The sequence below is a fragment of the Grampus griseus genome, assembly GCF_964374135.1.
Source record: "Grampus griseus genome assembly, chromosome: 20".
NCBI lineage: Eukaryota > Metazoa > Chordata > Mammalia > Artiodactyla > Delphinidae > Grampus > Grampus griseus.
In genome coordinates this window covers 21,996,547-22,018,333 of record NC_139014.1, presented here as the reverse complement: position 1 = coordinate 22,018,333, position 21,787 = coordinate 21,996,547, and the positions used below count along the sequence as shown (strand labels likewise).

General features: G+C 37.1%; 1 protein-coding gene across 2 annotated transcripts in view; it reads right to left on the bottom strand.

Moving 5' to 3' along the window:
* Window positions 1-21,787, bottom strand: part of NPEPPS (aminopeptidase puromycin sensitive) — a 97,289-nt gene that overhangs the window by 36,031 nt on the left and 39,471 nt on the right. For both annotated transcript variants that reach the window (XM_082678486.1, XM_082678487.1), the window contains exon 3: window positions 5,230-5,307. In XM_082678486.1, coding sequence (XP_082534612.1) covers window positions 5,230-5,307 — 78 coding nt within the window. The remainder of the gene's footprint in view (window positions 1-5,229; window positions 5,308-21,787) is intronic.

Below are 21,787 nucleotides of genomic sequence, written 5' to 3'. Positions count from 1 at the left end.
GAAAGGCTGCTTACACTTTTAATTGGTTTTAAATCTCCAAGGTCATCATACTATATAGCAAGATACTGACAGTGACCACTTCCAAAAAGTGGCATACTAAACAAAATATAAATTATTGGGAATTCAAACAAAACACAAGTTTAAGTTTTTTTAATATATTAATATTTTAGTGTCACATTATACAATACTAATTACAAAGTATCTGCTATTGATATAGTAGAATTTTAGGGCAAGAACAGGAGGGAAAAGGACTTCACGATAAATTTCATTTATGAAATTTATACCATATTGAAAAACCAACTGCCAGAAAGTCTGATTTTATACCTATTTTCACACATAATTGACACTGCTTCCTCAAATTAGATACCTTATTTGAATATCCAATGTATGCAATATTTATCTGCTTGGGGTACTAAGCCTCTTAAAATATACAATAAGCTCATTTATTAATTAAACAACTGAAAAATTGGGACCTCCTCCAAAAACCTTATTTGTTTATTAAAGCTTAGGAGAGTATAATAATTGTTGTAAAACCTGAGGTAATAAAATTACTAAAAATTAAATTATTAAAAATTTAATAAGCCTACCAAACACTATGAAATTTGAGACAGATTACTTTATATAAAGAGAAAATAAAGGTCTCTGCCTTTCTGTCACCATTTCTTATGATCCTGTTTTCCACTCTTCAAAATGTTAACATCTTGTAGTGTTTCTCCAAATGAACGTCACTCCACAGGATCCTTAACCACCGATTCTGAGGCTGTTAGGCCTTACAATGATCATGGTAAGTTAACCACTATTCTAGAATGGTGCTAATTTCAGAAAAGAAGATATTTTACTTAGCTATATAATATTCGGCATGACTGTTAAGTTTGAAGAGGCTAAACACAAAGGTTACTAATATCCTCCTGATATATGTTCAATATTTACTCCATTACCAGAAGAGAGACCACTTAAAATTTGAAAAAATAAGGACTTTATTCTTAAAGCAAAGAATGACTGGGTAACTTTGACCCAGAGAATCTTGGGAAAATGTGAAAGGCAGTGATTTTTGAACAGATATTTATAGATATTCAATAATTTAATATAGTCACATCTGCAAATAATTTTTTAATTCTAATATTCATATCAATTACTTATGTATATTGTTATATTAGCTAAAAATCTCCAAAACTCTGTCAAATGATAGTATACTAATGGTCATAACCTTCACTGACTTGTTCCTGCTTTTATTAGAATTGACTTAATTTACCATGTCTACTGTAAACAGTCCTTATCAAGAATGATGCAGCTCTTATATACTGATAATAAATGAACTCATATATATAAGGGGAAAAGAAGGGTACAGAATATGTATGACATGCTAACTTCTGTGTTCTTAAGTGGTACATACATAAATGCTTATAAAAGCACGGAACAGTTTTGAAAGGATACATAGGAAACTGATCACTTCTGAGAAGTGGAGCTGAGAGAGGAAGACAGGACAGAATGACAAATTATCACTATATATCATTTGAATTTCAAACCATGCCCATGTATTATATTTTTTAATATTTAATTTAAAAAATAAAAAGAGCATAATGTGGTGGTTAGAAGTGCAAAGTTTTTAGTTAAACTGCTGGTGTTCAAATTCAGACTCCGCCTGAGTTTATTTAACTTAAATAACTTGCCCAAGGTCAATAGCTAGTAAGTCATTTTTATTTCATTAATTTCTGCTCTTAAATCTTTATCTCTTCTACTTTCTTCAAGCTACCTATTCTTTTTGTCTAATTTTGATGTTGATGCTTACTTAGCTAATTAATTTTCAGTCTTCCTTCTTAGCTAAATATACTCTCTGAGAATGTTTTACCTGCGTCCCACATGCTTTGTAAGTAGTAATTTCATTATTCAGTTCTAAATATTTTCTAATTTCCCTAACAAATATTCTTTGACTCATTAATTTTCAGAGGTATCATTTTTCCAAAGAAGGAATTTTTTTGTGTCTCTTTTGCAACTAACTTTTTTATCTTTTCACAGTGTGAACATAGAATATAGTCTGTAATGATACAGATTTTAAATTTTTTTTAAAGTTCATGTTACTTCTATCAAAATAATATTTCATAGTTTGAAACCTCATATAGTTCTACAGGCTTACATATATAAGCTGCAGGCACCTGCCCAATGCCACTTACTCCCTACACTTGCCTCAGTAGCAACTCTGTGATTTCTAAATACCTTGCTTATTTAGCTATTTTTTCATTTTACAATTTTACACACTCTTTTCTTCTTACTATAAAAAGTGAAGCGGGGCTTCCCTGGTGGCGCAGTGGCTACAAATCCGCCTGCCAATGCAAGGGACACGGGTTCGAGCCCTGGTCCGGGAGGATCCCACATGCTGCAGAGCAACTAAGTCCGTGCACCACAACTACTGAGCCTGAACTCTAGAGCCCACGAGCCACAACTACTGAAGCCCACGCTCCGCAACAAGGGAAGCCACCGCAATGAGAAGCCCGCACACCGCAACGAAGAGTAGTCCTCGCAAAAAAAAAAAAAAAAAAAAAAAAGAGTAGCCCTTGCTCGCCGCAACTAGAGAAAGCCTGCGTGCAGCAACGAAGACCCAACACAGCCAAAAATAAAATAAATAATAAAAATAAATACATTAAAAAAAAACAGTAAAAAGTGAAGTGTAGCTAAACTACTTCTCCACTCCTACATCTTTTACAAAGAATTAAATTTTCTGTAACCTTCCAAATCTGAAAATATTTTATTCTCTTTAACTTCACAGTTGGGCTAAGCACAGAATTCTAGATTGAAAATCAGATTCACTCATAATTTTGAAGGAACGGCCATACTAGAGTCTAGTTTCCACTGTTCCTGATGGTAAAATCTACTGCTATTCTGATTCCTGAAATTTGAAGGCAATCTGTCAGTCTTCCTTCCTTCCTCCCAAGTCCCTCACCTCGGGTAGAAACTCTTTGAGAGTCTCACTTTACCCCTGAAAGTTCTAAAATTTCCTCTGATGTGAGACTTTTTACATTTGAGTCAGTCCCTCTCAGTAGTGTATTTTTTTCAAACCTAAGGCTCACGCCCCATCCGTTCAGAGAAATGTTCATGTTTTGTGTCTTTCATCATTTCCCCTTACCATCTTCTCTGTCCTCTCTTTCACTAGATGGACGTCCAGTCCTGCTAGATTGGTCTTCCAATTTTCCTAATTGGAAGATGCCTCTATTTCATCTTCTACAACTTATTTTGGTTTTTTACTTCTAATGTATTATAATTTCCAAAAGTTTTCTTACTCTATTCCATACTGTCCTTATTTAATGAATGTAATATTAATAATACTTCTAAGGATATTAATCTGTTTGGGTTTCTTGAGGCTTTCTTTTCATTTGTCTTTGTTTCTTCCAAGTTCCTATATTTCTATTATACTTATTGTTTTGCTTTTTGCTTTATGTTTCATATTAGAAGTTTTATCAAATGTCTGGTAATTGTTGTGACTTTGCGCTTGGCCATGCTATTTGCTTTGGCCAATGAAATGTGAATGGACATCACCATCCACGCAGAAGCTTTAAATGTGTCTTTGTGGTTTGGCTCTGTCCCCATCTCTGAGCTTCTGCCTTCTGCCATGTAAGAGAACAGCATGCTGCAGATAGTAGCTACTCACTACAGAGCCTAGAATGAGCAGACTTGTGAGCTTAGTGGTGCTCAGTAAAGTTGGCAATATGGCTGCAGATGATCAGCAGTCCTCAGGGCCATGTGTAAACAAGAAATATTTGTTGCAAGCCACTGACATTTGTGATCCCATCTGTGGGTTAAAAGGTACATACACACTTATGGAATATTTCTAGAAAGAAATAGAATATTTCTGGAAGGATTAGTAGACAATGGAAGTAGAAGGGGTCAGAGAGAGGGAATCTCAATTTTCAGGTTATATTCTTCAGTATCTTTTAATACATGTTCATGGCAAGCATTTGTTTTTATAATAATTTCACACAAAAATAATCTTAGAAAAAGACAAAATGAAAGGTCTTTAAGAGTATCAAAATAAAAGACAAAATTTCTCCAATTTAAAATTTTTCTTAAAATACTTTTATATTAAGGGAATATATTCTCAATATAAAAATTATGGAAACCAGAGAAAGGTATGAATAAGAAGAAAAATCGTCAATTATGTCAACAACCAGACATATAATTTCATTTGTACCATTTTAGAGATCTGATTCATCACCTTGTATATGTAATTTTGTATTCTGCTTTTCAATTTTACATTATAATAAGTACTTTAGAGTGTTAAGAATTCAGAAACCTCACTTTTAATTGCTATATATATTCCACCATACATGTATGTCATAATTAGCTTAATTATTCCCTTAGTGTTGGACAAATGTATTAATTCTAATTTTTTACTACCTTAGGTAACGTCTCAATAGACATTTCTAGGCATAAAGTGTCTCCTGTATTTATGATTTTTCTTTAGGATATATTCCTATTACCAGAATTGCTGGGTCAAAGACATGAACATGTTTAGGCTCTTAATACATACTGCCAGACCGCTTTCCAAATAAATTACATGGATTTACATTCTTACCAGTAATATGAGGCAGTCACATCATTGAGAATCGTTTTTTACTTCAGCTTATATGACAGGCAAAAACTGACATATCAGTAGCTGTTGTTTTAATATTGCTCATTACTAGGAGGGCAAATATCTTTTCACATGTTTATTATTTATTTGCATTTTCTTGCATACAAATTATCTGTGGCTTTTCATTTGCTCACTACTCGAAGTCTTAGTGCTTTACCAATTGATTTGTATATGATTTCTTCCATTATATTAAGCTCAGAACATCTAGTTTCTTTGTGCTTTTATATAGAACATATAGTAACATACCAACGAATCTTTTCATCCATGCCCTCACTAGCATAATAGCTCCCTAATCTCTGGTTGTATCTCAGAATCATCTGTGGGACATTCATCTCAGAGATTTGGATTCAATTAGTAGAAGATGGAGCTAGGTAGATATATTTTTTAAAAACCGAAAAGGTGAAAACAATGCATTATGTTCTATGTTTTTTTATTTTTTCTGGTGGCCCAAAAGTTGAAGTGCACCTGACTCTGTCTAAAGCTCTGTCTTAATACTTAATCTCCTTAAAACAATGAGTTAAAAAAAAAAAAGGGCATATGATAAATTTTTCTGGAAGAAGATGTCACTATTCATAACAGGATTTTACAAAAGCCATTTCTCCTACCTGGTTGGAGAGTACTAGGAAAAGACAAGGTGACTTTTTCATCTTCATTCTGATAGTTAAATCCTGTAGCATGTATTTCTGGAATGGAAAAAAAAAAAATTACTTCACAAATCTGACTGGACTGATAAGATCAAATCCAGATGGCAGCAATTAACATTTTCAAGAGCAAAATCTCTACTAAAACTAAATATTCTTAATTTAATAAATTAAGTTTCTATTAACAAGGGTATCATTTCAAAGTAACCTATTTTAGGCTATGTAACCTAAGTTAAATATGCTCCTTAGAAACAATTACACATCCTATATTAATTCACAAAACTTTTATGATATAAGGGAAATAGGGCTGCTATAAATATGAAAAGGTTTTCTACCAGATTCCCAGACACGCTTCATTCTCATCTTCGTGTGACTATGATACTGCTTTATACGTTGCAGTCTTACTCATGAACATTTGAAATACTGAGCAGATTGCTAAGATTTCAGTGTTAAAGATACATCAGTAAAAGTTCTGTCCTCCACCCAAACATAGGTAACAATTCCAACAAGATATAAATCATATTTCCAGTGAAATTCTTTGTTACATTTTACAGAAATAAGGAAGGTGAAAACAGGTGTGTGGATTAAATTTAGACTTTGATTTATTCCCTACCAGGAGTGAGAAGAGTCTGCTTATTTAACTGATACTTCAGAATGCTTAGTTGACACTTTAGGAAAAGAGCTAAGTAGATCAACTCCCAACCACATCATATCCCCATTCCGAAAGAAAAACTGCCCAAAGAGGCAGCCTTAATAAGCACTTGAAAAGATGTTCAACATCTTTAACCATCAGGGAAATGCAAATCAAAACCACAATGGGGAAAAAAAAAAAAAACCCACAATGAGATACCACTTAACACCTACTAGGATGACTATAACCAAAAAGATAGACAATAATAAGGTTTAAGGGAGGATGTAGAGAATTTGGAACCCTCATACATTGCTGATAGGAATGTAAAAATGTTTCCAAATGCTATGGGATGGACTTCCCTGGTGGCACAGTGGTTAAGAATCCACCTGTCAATGCAGGGGACACGGGGTTTGATCCCTGGTCCGGGAAGATCCCACGTGCCACGGAGCAACTAAGCCCGTGAGCCACAACTACGGAGCCCGCGGGCCTAGAGCCCGTGGTGCTCCACAACAAGAGAAGCCACCGCAAGGAGAAGTCCGCACACTGCAATGAAGAGTAGTCCCCACTCGCTGCAACTAGAGAAAGCCCAAGTGCAGCGACAAAGACCCTGTGCAGCCAAAAAAACAAACAAAAACAAATGCTATGGGAAACAGTCTGGCAGTTCCTCAAAAGATTAAATACAGAGTTACCATATAACCCAGAAATCCCACTCTTAGGTATATATCCAAGAGAAATGAATACATATGTCCATACAAAAATTTATACACAAATGAGATCTTAGTAGCCAAAAAGTAGGAACAACCCAAATGTCCAACAATTGATGGACAGAAAAAACGTGATATACAATGGAATATTATGCTACAACAAAAAGAAACGAAGCGCTGATATATGCTACAAAATGGATATGCCTTGAAAATATTATGCTGAGTGAAAGAAACCAGACACAAAAGGCCACATGTTTATATGAAATGTCCAGATTAGGCAAATCCATAGAGACAGAAAGTAGACTAGCCATTGCCTAGGGCTGGAAGGTCATGCAGAAATGGGAAGTGACTGCTCATGGGTACTTTCTTTTTGCGATGATGAAAATGTTCTAAGGGACTACCCTGGTGGTCCAGTGGTTGAGAATCCACCTTCCAATGCAGGGACGCAGGTTCAATCCCTGGTCGGGAACTAAGATCCCACATGCCGCGGGGCAACTAAGCCCGCGCACTGAAACCGCTGAGCCAATGCACCTCAACTAGAGAGCCTGCATGCCGCAAAATACAGAGTCCACGCACCACAACTACAGAGCACATGCACTCTGGAGCCTGCACACCACAGCTAGAGAGAAGCCCCCGTGCCACAACTAGAGAGAAGCTCGCATGCCGCAACGAAGAGCCCACATGCCGCAATTAAGACCCGACGCAGCCAAATAAATAAATAAATTTTTTTTAAAAAAAGGGGGAAGAAAATGCTCTAATTGATTCTGACGATGATTGCACAACTCTGTGAATATATTAAAAACCACTGAATTGAACTGTATGGTGTGTGAATTATATCTCAATAAGCTATTATTAAAAGAGAGGTAGCCTTACCAGCCACAGGCTTAAGTTTGATATGGGTAACAGTGATTCAAATTTAGTAACATTCTATGAACCAGGCAAGATGCCCACAATTCACTTTTTTTTTCAAATGAGTCAGCCAAAGATTAAATTTCCAATGTTTCTTTTTTTTTTAAATATTTATTTATTTATTTAGGTTGCGCTGGGTCTTAGTTGCGGCATGCAGGATCTTTTAGTTAAGGCGTGCGGAATCTTAGTTGCCGCGTACGGAATTCTTAGTTGCGGCATGCAGATTCTTAGTTGTGGCATGTGGACTTCTTAGTTGCAGCATGCAAACTTTTAGTTGCAGCATGCAGACTCTTAGTTGTGGCATGCATGCGGGATCTAGTTCCCTGACCAGGGATCAAACCCGGGGCCCCTGCACTGAGAGCATGGAGTCTTACCCACTGGACCACAAGGGAAATCCCTCCAATGTTTCTAATACGATGGTTCAAACATGTCTTTATAAAGCCAAAATCTTTACAAAACCAATAAGAAACTATAATTTCAGTTTTTAAAAGAACTTTAATCAATTATTCCTCATTTTACAGATGAAGAAAATGAGGCATATAAAGTTAATGATTCACCTAAGGTCACAGAGTTGGACTAGAACTCAGTTCTCTTCCTATTCCTGTTGCCAAAATTCTTTCTGCTATCATAAGCTAGCTCCTAAATTTGAACAGAAACTCAAGACTTGGTATATATATACAATATTAATGAAATCTCTACTGAAACAATGACTTTTGCTGGCAAAAATCTGAGATTTGCTCTAACTTGATTCCCAAGAATAGAATCTTACTTTGCCTATAGGGAAGCTAAGAAGCACTTCAAGGCTTAAGAATGTACCTTTCTAACTAATATATGAAGTAGGATTATGATACCTCTGAGGTACTATGATCAAAGACCATCTCCATAAAAGTTTACTAAAGCTAACTTGTTTTTATAGATGCACAAAAAAGCTTCAAAATGGTAAGAAATGAAGCTAGAAAAACAAAAGAATAGCAGTTTTTAAATTGAAATAATCAAGCACTGTCTATTGTTAGGTTACATTCTACAAAATATGCTTCCAAATGTACATATCAACTATACATGTGTACCAAAACAGGAGTAAAATTCTCTTAGTAAAAAGGGAGTAGCCATATATTTGAATTCTTTAAATGTCTACTGTATTATGGGATACTCTTCCAATTACTTTATATTGGACAACATACTACTTGGCAAATGTACATTAGAGTTTGAAATAACCTCAGTCAGTTGTAGTTTTGTATATTTTGCATATGGCACCACCATTTATCCAGTGGCTCAAGTCAAAAATACGAAATGATCCTAACTGCCTCCCCTCCATGTCTGTCTCTTATATCATACATCCAACAAGCAAATTCAACACCCTTAATCCCAGACTTTTCAGTGTCTCCACCACTACAGCCCAGTCCAGAGTACCATTATTTTCTCTCCTCGACCACTACAACAGCCTCTTAACATTGCTGACCAGGGGATTTTTGCAGAAACTGTGGCCGGCAATTTGTTACATAAGGGAATATTGAAACACCCAAGTTTGAGTAAATACCAACAACTTTTTTTGCACGTAATGTACTTATTTGAAACTTTGTACATGTCTTACTAAAGCATTCTAATATTTTGTTAGAGTGTGATATGCAGTACAGCAGGCACCTCTGTGCAGGGGAACAGAACATCTGTCACAAATATACCGTGTTTCACTACGCTTTCCCCTAAGAGCACACTACGCTTTCTGGCAGCATTTTTTTTTTAGTCCTGTGTATATTATTTCCTCTAGCATATACTCTTTTATTTTACCTGAGAGTCGACAAGGTGGATCTTTGCGAAACACCACAAGAAGGACCAGGTTCGGGACTACCACTACACTTACCAGAATGTCCAGTTACCCATTCTCTAGCTACTGCTAAGAAAAATTGCTTGTAAGTCATTTTATTCTATGCATTAAGGTTACAGTAAAATTTTAAATGCACTGAATAAACCTCAATTACTCAAATAGAAACTTACTTTCTTATACCATTTTCAAGTTTTCTGGAAGATACTGAAGTTTGCCAGATATTGATCAGACTGATCAACTCCTTTCATATATTTATTATACTCTAATACAGGGGTCCCCAACCCCCAGGCCACGGACCGGTAGTGGTCCGTGGCCTGTCAGGAACTGGGCCGCAGAGCAGTTAGGTGAGCGGCAGGAGAGCAAGCAAAGCTTCATCTGCCGCTCCCCATCGCTCGCATTACCACCTAAACCATCCCCCCGCCATCCGTGGAAAAACTGTCTTCCACAAAACCAGTCCCTGGTGCTAAAAAGGTTGGGGACAGCTGCTCTAGTATGTAAGTGGGCTTAGTTATCTGATGGCCAGTCCTGTCTTCCTTCCTGTAGATGTTATGGATCCATGCTATGGAGAGGCTATGGATGCGTCATGAATAGTTGTCACCATGGGGACCAGTCTCTTGTCTTTCCATATAAGAAGAGTCACTTCTCCCTTCCGTAAGAATGTCATTTCTCCCCTCTGCAGATATTTAGATTTCTCCTTTAATTGGTTTGGTAGATCACGATTCTCTCTTATAGTCCCACAAACTCTGGTTTTATTTTCAACAATATTTCAGATGTGGACACACTGTTGTAATAACCGTCTTGGTAAATATGGTGCCACGAACCAAGATAACGTTGTAGGACCGATAATATTGTTTCTTATAGTTTCTTTCCTTCATCCATGTAAATCTCAAGGTTGCACATATATCCAGTTTCACTTTCACCAACCATCCTGACCAAAATTCTGTATTTTGTAAGTTTTCTGGGGTTACAGGTTTTGAATCTGAGTCATCCTCTCTACTTTATCACTGCCTCCACAAGTGACAGCTCTTGTCTGGTTATATAGATTGATTGAAATTTTGGTAGAGGGATTTCCTTGGTGGTCCACTGGGTAAGACTCTATGCTCCAAATCCAGGGGGCCCAGGTTCGATCCCTGGTTGGGGAACTAAATCCCACATGCATGCTGCAACCGAGAGTTTGCATGCCGCAACTAAGACCCGGCGCAGCCCGCATAAATAGATAGATAATAGATAAATAAATAAATAAATAGATAAATATTTTTAAAACTTATTAAACATTTTTGGTAGAAAATAAACCAAAAGAGGTTTAACTTTTGAAATTCTGTCTGTAGGAAGTGGAGTTCCTGAGTTATCATTAAAGTGAAGAAATGTCATTATTTGTTGGAACCTTCTTCTCGTCATAATCTTTGGAAAGATAGGTGTTTCAAGTAAGGTATCAGTCGACCAATGTTCCTTCCAGTGTGACTTTCTTATTTGTCCCATCAAAGTTATTAATCCAAGAAACTTCTTCATGTCACTATTGGTTACATCAGAACATTTTAAAGCCTCATCATACTTTTTATATGATTTTTCATTCTGCTGATGATACAAGTTTGTTTGAGACGTGACCAACTCAAAAAAGTCGTTACCAAAAATTGTTATTTCACTAACATTTTGCGGGTTATTACATTCAATAGTTAAACCTGGGCTTTCCTGGTGGCGCAGTGGTTAAGAATCCGTATGCCAATGCAGGGGACACGAGTTCAAGCCCTGGTCCGGGAAGGTCCCACATGCCGCAGAGCAACTAAGCCCGTGTGCCACAACTACTGAGCCTGCGCTCTAGAGCTCGTGTAACTACTGAGCCCACATGCCACAACTACTGAAGACTGCACGCCTATAGCCCATGCTCCGCAACAAGAGAAGCCACTGCAATGAGAAGCCCGTGCACTTCAATGAACAGTAGCCCCTGCTCGCTGCAACCAGAGAAAGCCTGCACACAGCAACAAAGACCCAACGCAGCCCAAAATATAAATAAATAAGTAAATTTATTTATTTAAAAAAAAAGTTACACCTGACACACCTGTAAAGTCTTCTAATTTTTGTGAAATGTTGTCTTCAACCCACTCTTCTGCCGAAGAAAAGGATCATTCTCCAGCATCATGGGTTTCATTTTCACTTTCCATATCAGAATCAATCACTGAGGTGTTTTGTCTTTTTGTTGGTCTAATATTCACATTCGTCTGAATCAGAACTATGTTCTGAAGAACTATCATCTTCTGAAACACTAGTATATACGTCGCTCAGACAATCAGTGAAAGTATCTGGATAAAATTCACTGAAATATTCTTCACTCAAAATTTCACAATGCATCATTTTTGAAAACTTTATGGTAATAAACTTGCATTTATAATATACACAAGGTGGAACAAAAACCTAATGGAGCAAAATGTGAATGATAACGACAATCATAAGTTGTATAATGAACCCTTGATCAATTTTAAGCTCTAACAATGTCTCACGGTGATGTTAATTGTATCGGCTAACAAAAGACGTATTAATATGTCCCCGGTCAATAAATTGTTAACTGGTCTGTTTCCACTTTTGCTGCCTTATAATCTTGTCTTCACACAGCAGCTAGAGTAATCAGTGAGATCTAAGCCTCTAGCAGAGTCCAAATATTCAGAATGAAAAGCTAAGTCTGCTTAAGATGGGCAATTATTTCTTGGAGAGGACCAAAAAAAGCACTCACCATAAAATTAAAAAATTGATAGATCAAATTTCGTTAATATCATACTGTACGGCACAGGGAACTATATTCAATATCCTGTGATAAACCATAATGGAAAAGAATATATATATGTAAAAAAAATTTTTTTAACTTGTAATTATCAAAAGACACTATTAAGAAAATGCACAGGCAAACCACAGACCAGGAGAAAATATTTTACTTTCTATATATGACAAAACACTTGTATCCAGAATACACATAAAAACTTCTACAACTCAGTAAAAAGACAGACAACCCCAGGGCTTCCCTGGTGGCGCAGTGGTTGAGAGTCTGCCTGCCAATGCAGGGGACAGGGGTTCGTGCCCCGGTCCGGGAAGATCCCACATGCCGCGGAGCGGCTGGGCCCGTGAGCCATGGCCTTTGAGCCTGCATGTCTGGAGCCTGTGCTCCGCAATGGGAGAGGCCAAACACGGGCAGAATCTTCCACATTGGTCTTACCAATACAATGTCTTTCTAGATATGCTTCCTCTGGCAAGGGAAACAAAAGCAAAAATAAACAAATGGGATTACATCAAACTAAAAGGCTTCTGCACAGCAAAGGAAACCATCAATAAAACAAAAAGACAACCTACCAAATGGGAGAAGATATTTGCAAATGATGTATTTGAAAAGGGGTTAATCTCCAAAATATATAAACAACACATACAACCAACAACAAAAAAAACCCTGATTTTAAAATGGACAGAGCAGCTAAATAGACATTTTTTCCAAAGAAGACATATAAATGGCCAACAGGCACATGAAAAGATGTTTAACATCACTAATTTTTAGGGAAATGCAAATCAAAACCACAATGAGATATCCCCTCATGCCTGTTAGACTGGCTATTATCAAAAAGACAAGAAATAACAAGTGTTGGCAAGGATCTGGGGAAAAGGGAACTCTCATAAACTGTTGGTGGGAACGTGAACTGGTGTAGCCACTATGGAAGACAGTATGGAGATTCCTCAAAAATTTAAGAATAGAATTACCGGGACTTCCCCCTGGTGGCGCAGTGGTTTAAGAATCCGTCTGCCAATGCAGGGGACACGGGTTTGAGCCCCGGTCTGGGAAGATCCCACCTGCCGCAGAGCAACTGAGCCTGTGTGCCACAACTACTGAGCCCGAGTGCCACAACTACTGAGCTCTGCAACAAGAGAAGCCACTGCAATGAGAAGCCCACGCACCGCAACACAGAGTAGCCCCCACTCACCACAACTAGAGAAAGCCCGTGTGCAGCAGTGAAGACCCAACACAGCCATAAATAAATGAATGAATGAATGAATGGATAGAATTACCATACGATCCAGCTATCCCACTTCTGGGTATTTATCCAAAGAATAAGAAAACACTAATTCAAAAAGATATATGCACCCCTATGTTCATCACAACCTCATTTACAATAGCCAAGATATGGAAACAACCTAAGCACCCATCAACAGATAAATGGATAAAGATGTGGGATATATACACAATGGAATATTACTCAGCCATAAAAAGATGAAATCTTGCCATCTGCCACAACATGGATGAACCTTGAGGTTATTATGCTAAGTAAAATAAGTCAGATAGAGAAAGACAAATACCATATGATATTACTGATATGTGGAATATAAAACAAAATTAATTTTAAAAAAGCAAAATAAATGAACAAACTAAATCAAACAAAAACAAACATGCAGATACAGAGAACACAGTAGTGGTTACTGGGGGTGGAGGGTGCCCAGGAGAGGGCAAAATGGGTAAAGGAGATCAACTGTATAGTGATGAACAGAAATGAAATTTTTGGTGGTGAGCACACTGTATGGTATACAGAAGTAGAAATATAATGTTGTACACATGAAACATAACAAAATGTCATTGAAGATATGGAGCAATGACTAGAACTCATATTTTGCTGCTAGTGCCTCACTGTTGTTCCTCAAAGACTGTAAGCATTCTCCAACCTCAGAGTTTCTGCAACTTCATGGAAAATTCTTTATCCAGTTACCTACACATTTTGTGTCATTCAGGTCTCTGCTCAAATCACTTCTTTAGAAATCTGTTCTATCACCTTAAACAACAATCTTCACTCTATATCCTCTTATGTGATTTCTGAGTACTTATCACTACTTTACACCACATATTTGTTACTGTCTTTCTTTCCAGATTGAATATATGTATCTGGAATGTTGATTCTTGGTTTTGTCCACAATTCTACCTCCAATGCTAGAATGGTTTCTGGACCATAGTAGGTTTAGTAAATATTAGCAGCACAAATAGACCACTTTAAAAAGCAACAGACTAAGTGATTATATCATAGAGATCATCAATACCATCCATACAAAATACATTAATAAAAAAACCCTGGGACTTCCCTGGTGGTGCAGGGAATAAGTTGGCGCAGGTGGATAAGACTCCACGCTCCCAATGCTGGGGGCCTGGGTTTGATCCCTGGTCAGGGAACTAGATCCCAACATGCATGTCACAAGTAAGGAGACTGCCTGCCACAACTAAGAGCCAGTGCAACCAAATAAATAAATAAATATTTAAAAAAAAAACCTTTACTAATGTTATATGAATGGGGATTTATGGCTAGAGAGAAATTTTCCAATTAGAACATAATACAGTGATTCAAAAAGGGATCTATCTCAAATACCTTAGAAGATAATATTTGCTCTGGAACAATTAGATTGTTCAAAGTGTGGAAAGCCATTAATACTAAAATACATATGAAAAGTCTGAATAAATATACTTCATTGAAGTAGAGAAGAAAAGGTAATATTTCTAAATTAATGTTCATATTAATTTAATACTAATGTATCAATAACAGTTTATATTAACATATTTATAATTTAAAATGTATACATGTAAACTGAGCATTATAAGTAGACACTTTCCTACATCATGTATAAACAATAAAATTAAACTTAACCAAACTTAACCTTGATGAAAAAGCTTTTTAAAAAATATTTTAAATGGGAGAGTAGGAATCTTATAATCAGGCATATATGGTTATTCAACTCTCTGAGCCTTCACTGTCATACTTGTAAAATTAAAATCATTACCTACTCCTTAGTTATTTGAAGATTATATAATATACTCTATGCAAAGTGCTTAGCATAGTGTCTGGTTATGACAAATTACTTATCATGGAGTGCTACATTTCAGAAAAAAATTAAATGTAATTGGCATTTTCAAATCTATGGATATAAACATACCTATTTGGGAATAAGCATGCATGTGTTAAGTATGTATTTTAGTAATCAAATAAACAGAAGCAAAATTTGAATATAACCATAGCATGTATAAAACTGTAACAAGAAAAATCTTATACTCAAAACTACTAACAATATTCACTTTGACTATAAAAGGTTACTCATGACAATATATACCTACAAAGTTCATAACAAGATAGACCTATAAATTGGATTTTAAATGTCACTTTTTAAAAACCAATTAGGATATAATTTTGACTTAAGTAAAAAAAATTTCAGAACACAGGATGCTATCATTTATGAGCACACACACATTACATATGTATATATAGAAATATAGACACACATATCCATATATTCTTAGATATCTGTAGATATACAGACACACACACATGAACGTATATACACATATATGTCTGTAAATGCATAGAACAATCTGAGGAAGGATACATACAAACCTGACAACTTTGTCTCCAGGCAGGAGAGCTGGAAGGCTGGAGAGGCCTTACTTAGCAGGCTTACTTAGTACTGCATATCTTTTGAACTTGGCATCATGTGTACATATTAACTATGAAAAAAAATTAATTGTTTAAAAAAATCTTTTTAAAGATATTCCTTTTGAGATCCTGGTCAAATTTTTATAGGAAGCCCATTTATCAAAAAAATCTAATGAATATGTGTTCTCATTCTGGGTTTTCCAAGTGTGGCTTATTGACAAGGAGGCACTCTTGCCTAGGTCTTTAGGACTTTGGCCAACCATAATTCAAAAACCATATTCATCTTTAGAAAACACAAAAGGTGAAGTGGCTCATCTTCTTTGTACAATCAGCCAGTGCAAAACTCTCTAACTATAACCAAAAGAAGGCAGACACTCTTAATCACTGTACCACTTAGTCTCTGACAAAATCTGAGAACCTCTCTCACATGAGTTCTTCTAGAACAAAGAGTTTGTTCAATATTTGTGCAGGTATCCTATCTGGTCCAATACCTTTCCTTTAAATTACCCTGCTTACTTCCACAAAGAATACCAGGATCCTCAGGTCCCTTCGTGAATCTGCTTTACTTCATTGTAATTTCCCCCCTCTCAGCTGGCCTTTCCCACTTTGTCACTTAATATGTTAATTCTGGTTCTCTCTTCTGCCATAATAGGCCTCAAGAGGGATACAATGCCTTTTATTTAGTAAACACCTACACCGCTATAAGGGAACCTACTGTTGCCCTTAAAGCCAATTTGTGTTATCAATGAATAACACAATGAGTAATTATGAGGTAACTCCTGCTCTCCTTATTAAAAAAAATCTAGGTCAGGGACTTCCCTGGTGGTGCAGTGGTTAAGAATCCGCCTGCCAACGCAGGGGACACGGGTTCGAGCCCTGGTCTGGTAAGATCCCAAATGCCACGGAGCAACTAAGCCTGTGTGCCACAACTACTGAGCCTGTGTTCTAGAGCCCACGTGCTGCCCGCGCACCTAGAGCCCGTGCTCTGCAACAAGAGAAGCTACCACAATGAGAAGCCCACACACCGCAACGAAGTGTAGCCCCTACTCGACGCAACTAGAGAAAGCCCGAGTGTAGCAACGAAGACCCAACACAGCCAAAAATAAATAAAAACAAACAAAAACAAGGTAACTTGTAAAAAAAACAAAAGAGGCACCGTTAAGAAAGTGAAGATGCAGAAGATATTTGTAACACACAAGGGGCAGAGAACTTATATCCAGAACATAAAAAGAATTCCTTTAAATTCTAAGAAAAAGACACAGAACCCAGTAGAAAAATGGACAAAAAACTTTTAACAGATACATCACAACAGAGGAAATAAATATGTCCAATATACATATAAAAGGTAACCAACCTCATTAAAATCAGGAAATAAAAATTAAAACCTCCATCAGATACCCACCAAGTTAGCTAACAGCAAGAAGTCTGAAAATATCAAGTGTTAATGAGGACAAGAAAAGATGGTACCCACTCCTGGAAGTAGTGTAACTGCTATAACCTAAAGATATGTATACCCTATAACCTAGCAAGACCACTCCTAGGCATATATTTTATGGAAAAGTGTGCTTATGTGCACCAGCCTGAACATTAAGTACATAGCAGCACTGTGCACAGTAGCCCCAAACTGAAACAATCCAGATGTTCATCAATGTCCACCAGTGGGAGAATGGATAAATACATTCAGTATATTCCTATAATGGAATACAGGGCACTGCAGCTACACAAAATGACATGGATAAATCTTTAAAACGTAATACTGAGTGAAAGCAACCACACAGTATTTACTGTGATTCCACTTATATAAAATACAAAAAAAAAAAGGGTAAATTAAGCTATATTGCTCAGGGATGCACACTTACATCGTCACACTATAAAGCAAATTAAGAAAATTATTGAGGACTTCCCTGGTGGCGCAGCAGATAAGACTCTGCACTCCCAATGCAGGGGGTGCAGGCTTGATCCCTGGTCAGGGAACTAGATCCCACATGCATGCCGCAACTAAGGAGCCCTGTGCCACAACTAAGGAGCCCCCTGCCGCAACTAAGGAGCCCACGTGCTGCAAGTAAGACCTGGAACAACCAAATAAATAAATAAATATTTTTAAAAAGAAAAAGAAAATTCCTACCTCAAAAGTCAAAGTAAGGTAGTCTCTTTGGGGAAGGACAGGATGTGATCAGAAGGGGGCATATGAGGGCTTCCCTGGTGGCGCAGTGGTTGAGAGTCCACCTGCCGATGCGGGGGACACGGGTTCGTGCCCCGGTCCGGGAGGATCCCGCGTGCCGCGGAGCGGCTGGGCCCGTGAGCCATGGCCACGGAGCCTACGCGTCCGGAGCCTGTGCTCCGCAGCGAAGAGAGGCCACGGCGGTGGGAGGCCCGCGTACCGCAAAAAAAAAAAAAAAAAAAAAAAGAAGGGGTGATGTGAGAGGTTCTTAGGGTTATAGTGCTAAGCTGTAAAACTGTTACATGCATTTTTCTGAGGTAATGATAATTTTCACAGTAAAAAGTTTATAATTTTTAAGGAGGGGGGGTCATACTAAAAACAGATGGATACCATCTACCTTAACGCCAAAACATTTCTTATAGTGTTTTAAACACAACTAAACCAATTCAGTAAAACAGATTTAAAAGACGAATATAATTTACTCCATAGATGCTGAAAACAGAATAAAAGTTCAGTAGCCACTCTTGATAGAAACTCTTAATAAAATTGGTATAGATAAAAGTTCAATGCTTGCAAGTGATAAGACTATATGTCAGGAAAATCTAAAAGAGTCAACTGAGAAACTACTAGAAATAAAAAGAAAATTTAGTAAGGTAGCATGATACAAAATTAATATAGAGGGATCAAGAACCTCGTATATCTCATAACTAGGAGATATAATGGAAGATAAGACCCCATTCATAATAGCAACAAAAAGTATAAAACACCTAGGAATATATTTAATAAGAAATATGTAAAATCTTTACGAAGAAAATTTTAACACTACTTAAAGACACAGAAGACAAACAATGTAAAGGTAAATAATATTCTTAGTTGGGGATATATCTTAAATATTGTTAATTCTCTTAAGTTACATATCATATGATCCCAATAAAAATACCAACAGGATTTTTTTCATTTTATAATTATGCAATCTGACTCCAATGTCCATATGCAAAAATAAATAAGAGGAACTAAATGAATTCAGAAAAATAAAGTGTAACGAGAAGGCTTGCTCTACCAGACATTAGAACATATTACAAAGTTACAGTAACTATAAGTATGGAACTAAACTCGAATACAGAGCATATTCGAAGAGTAAGAAGAAGAATCAAATACATATATAATTTAGTATATGATAAAGGCGGCAACTGGATGTGGGGAAAAAGATGGATTATTCCATAAATGGTGTTGAAGCAAAAATCTAAGTTGCATTCATACCTTATACCTATTAGGAAAATTCCAGATGGAACAAAGATTTAAATAACAGGAACTACTAAAATAGTGATTTAAAAAAATAATCTCTGGCTGGCAAAAGCCTTTCTAAATATGTCTTAAGCACATGAAAAGATGCTCAACACCACTAATTATTAGAGAAATGCAAATCAAAACAACAATGAGATTATCACCTCATACCTATGTCAGAATGGCTATCACCAAAAGGTCTACAAATAATATATGTTGGCAAGGATGTGGAGAAAAGGGAGCTCTTGTACACTGTTGGTGGGAATGTAAATTGGTGCAGCCACTATGGGGAACAGTATGGAGATTCCTCAAAAAACTAAAAATGGAACTACCATATGAGCCAGCAATTCCACTCCTGGGTATGAATACAGAAAAAACAATAACACTCATTCAAAAAGATACGTGCACCCCAATGTTCACAGTAGCACTATTTACAACAGCCAAGACACGGAAGCAGCCCAAGTGCCCACCAAGAGACAAACAAATAAAGATGTGCTACAGGGACTTCCCTGGCGATCCACTGGTTAAGACTCCATGCTTCCACTGCAGGGGACATGGGTGGGTTTGATACACACACACACACACACACACACACACACACACACACACACAATGGAAAATTAGCCATAAAAAGGAATGAAATTCTGCCATTTGCAGCAATGTGGATGGACCTAGAGAATATTATGCTTAGTGAAATATGACAGGCAGAGAAAGACAAATACTGTATGATAATCACTTATATATGGAATCTAAAAAATAATACAAATGAACGTATATGCAAAACAGAAACAGACTCACAGATATAGAAAACTAGTGATTACCAAAGGGGAGACAGAGGTAGGAGGGGCAAGACAGGGGTATGAGACTAACAGATACAAACTACTATGTATAAAATAGATCAGCAACAAGGATATATTGTATAGCACAGGGAATTATAACCATTATCTTGTAATAACTTTTAATGGAGTATAATCTGAAAAATACTGAATCAGTATACTGTACATCTGAAGCTAACATAAAATTACAAATCAACTCTACTTCAATTAACATTTTTAAAATGTTTTAATAACTAAATGTCTTAAGATCTAGAAGTTATAAAAGAAACAAATACATTAATACAAAACACCTTGGCACTATAAAAATAACCATAAGCAAAAATCAAAAGACATATAACAAATCAGGGAAAAAATACTACAACCCATATTATGGAAAAAGTTAAATCAGTAAAAAAGGGCAGCACCCAAGTAAAATGGACAATGACTTGAACAGATTACAGAAAAGTGAAATACAAATGGCTTTTTAAATATATGAAAGATTTAAATTTTACAATATAAAGAAATGCAAAGTAAAGGCGGTGCAAAATAATCATTTTTTACCATCAGATTAACAAAGATCAAAAAATTTGAGATATAGATATGCTGCTGAGCAGGGTGTCTGACTAACAAGCTGGTAGGTGTTGATACAATTTCTATAAAGTGCAATTTGACAATATCAATCAAAATCACAAATACAAATACCTTCTGACCCAGCAATTCCACTTCAGGAATTTATCCTAGATAAATGATGTGAGATATGTACAATACTATTCATTGCAGCATAGATTCTTAATGATTTATGATAAATTCATTCCATTTAATTATAAAAAGGGGACTTCCCTGGCAGCACAGTGGTTAAGAATCTGCCTGCCAGTGCAGGAGACACAGGTTCGATCCCTGGTCCGAGAAGATCCCACATGCTGCGGAGCAATAAGCCCGTGCGCCACAGCTACTGAGCCTGCTCTCTAGAGCCCGTGAGCCACAACTACTGAGCCCACGTGCCACAACTACTGAAGCCTGCATGCCTAGAGCCCGTGCTCTGCAATGAGAAGCCACCGCAGTGAGAAGCCTGTGCATCGCAACGAAGAGTAGCCCCTGCTCGCCGCAACTAGAGAAAGCCTGTGCGCAGCAATGAAGACCCAACACAGCCAAAAATAAATACATAAATAAATAAATATATAAAAATTTTAAAAAATCATAAAAAGGAGGAAGCTCTTTTTTTTTTAATATGCTACTTTTTTTTTGGCTGCGTTCCATGTTCATTGCTGCGCACAGGCTTTCTCTAGTTGCGGCGAGCAGGGGCTACTCTTCGTTGCGATGCACAGGCTTCTCATTGCTGTGGCTTCTCTTGTTGCGGGCACGGAGCCTCCAGGCACGGAGGCTTCAGTAGTTGCACCATGCAGGCTCAGTAGTTGCGGCACGCAGGCCCCTAGAGCGCGTGGACTTCAGTAGTTGTGATGTGTGAGTTCAGCAGTTGCGGTGCGTGAGCTCAGTAGTTGCGGTGCATGGGCTTCAGTAGTTGTAGCTCGCAGACTCTAGAGCACAGGCTCAGTAGCTGTGGCATACGGGCTTAGTTGTTCTGCCACATGTGGGATCTTCCTGGACCAGGGATCGAACCCGTGTCCCCTGCATTGGCAGGCAGATTCTTAACGACTGTGCCACCAGGGAAGCCCCGGAAGCTCTTTATGTACTGATTTATAACAAGCTCCAAGATAAGCAAAGTACAGAACAGTTTTTCAGAAGATGCTACATTTATATC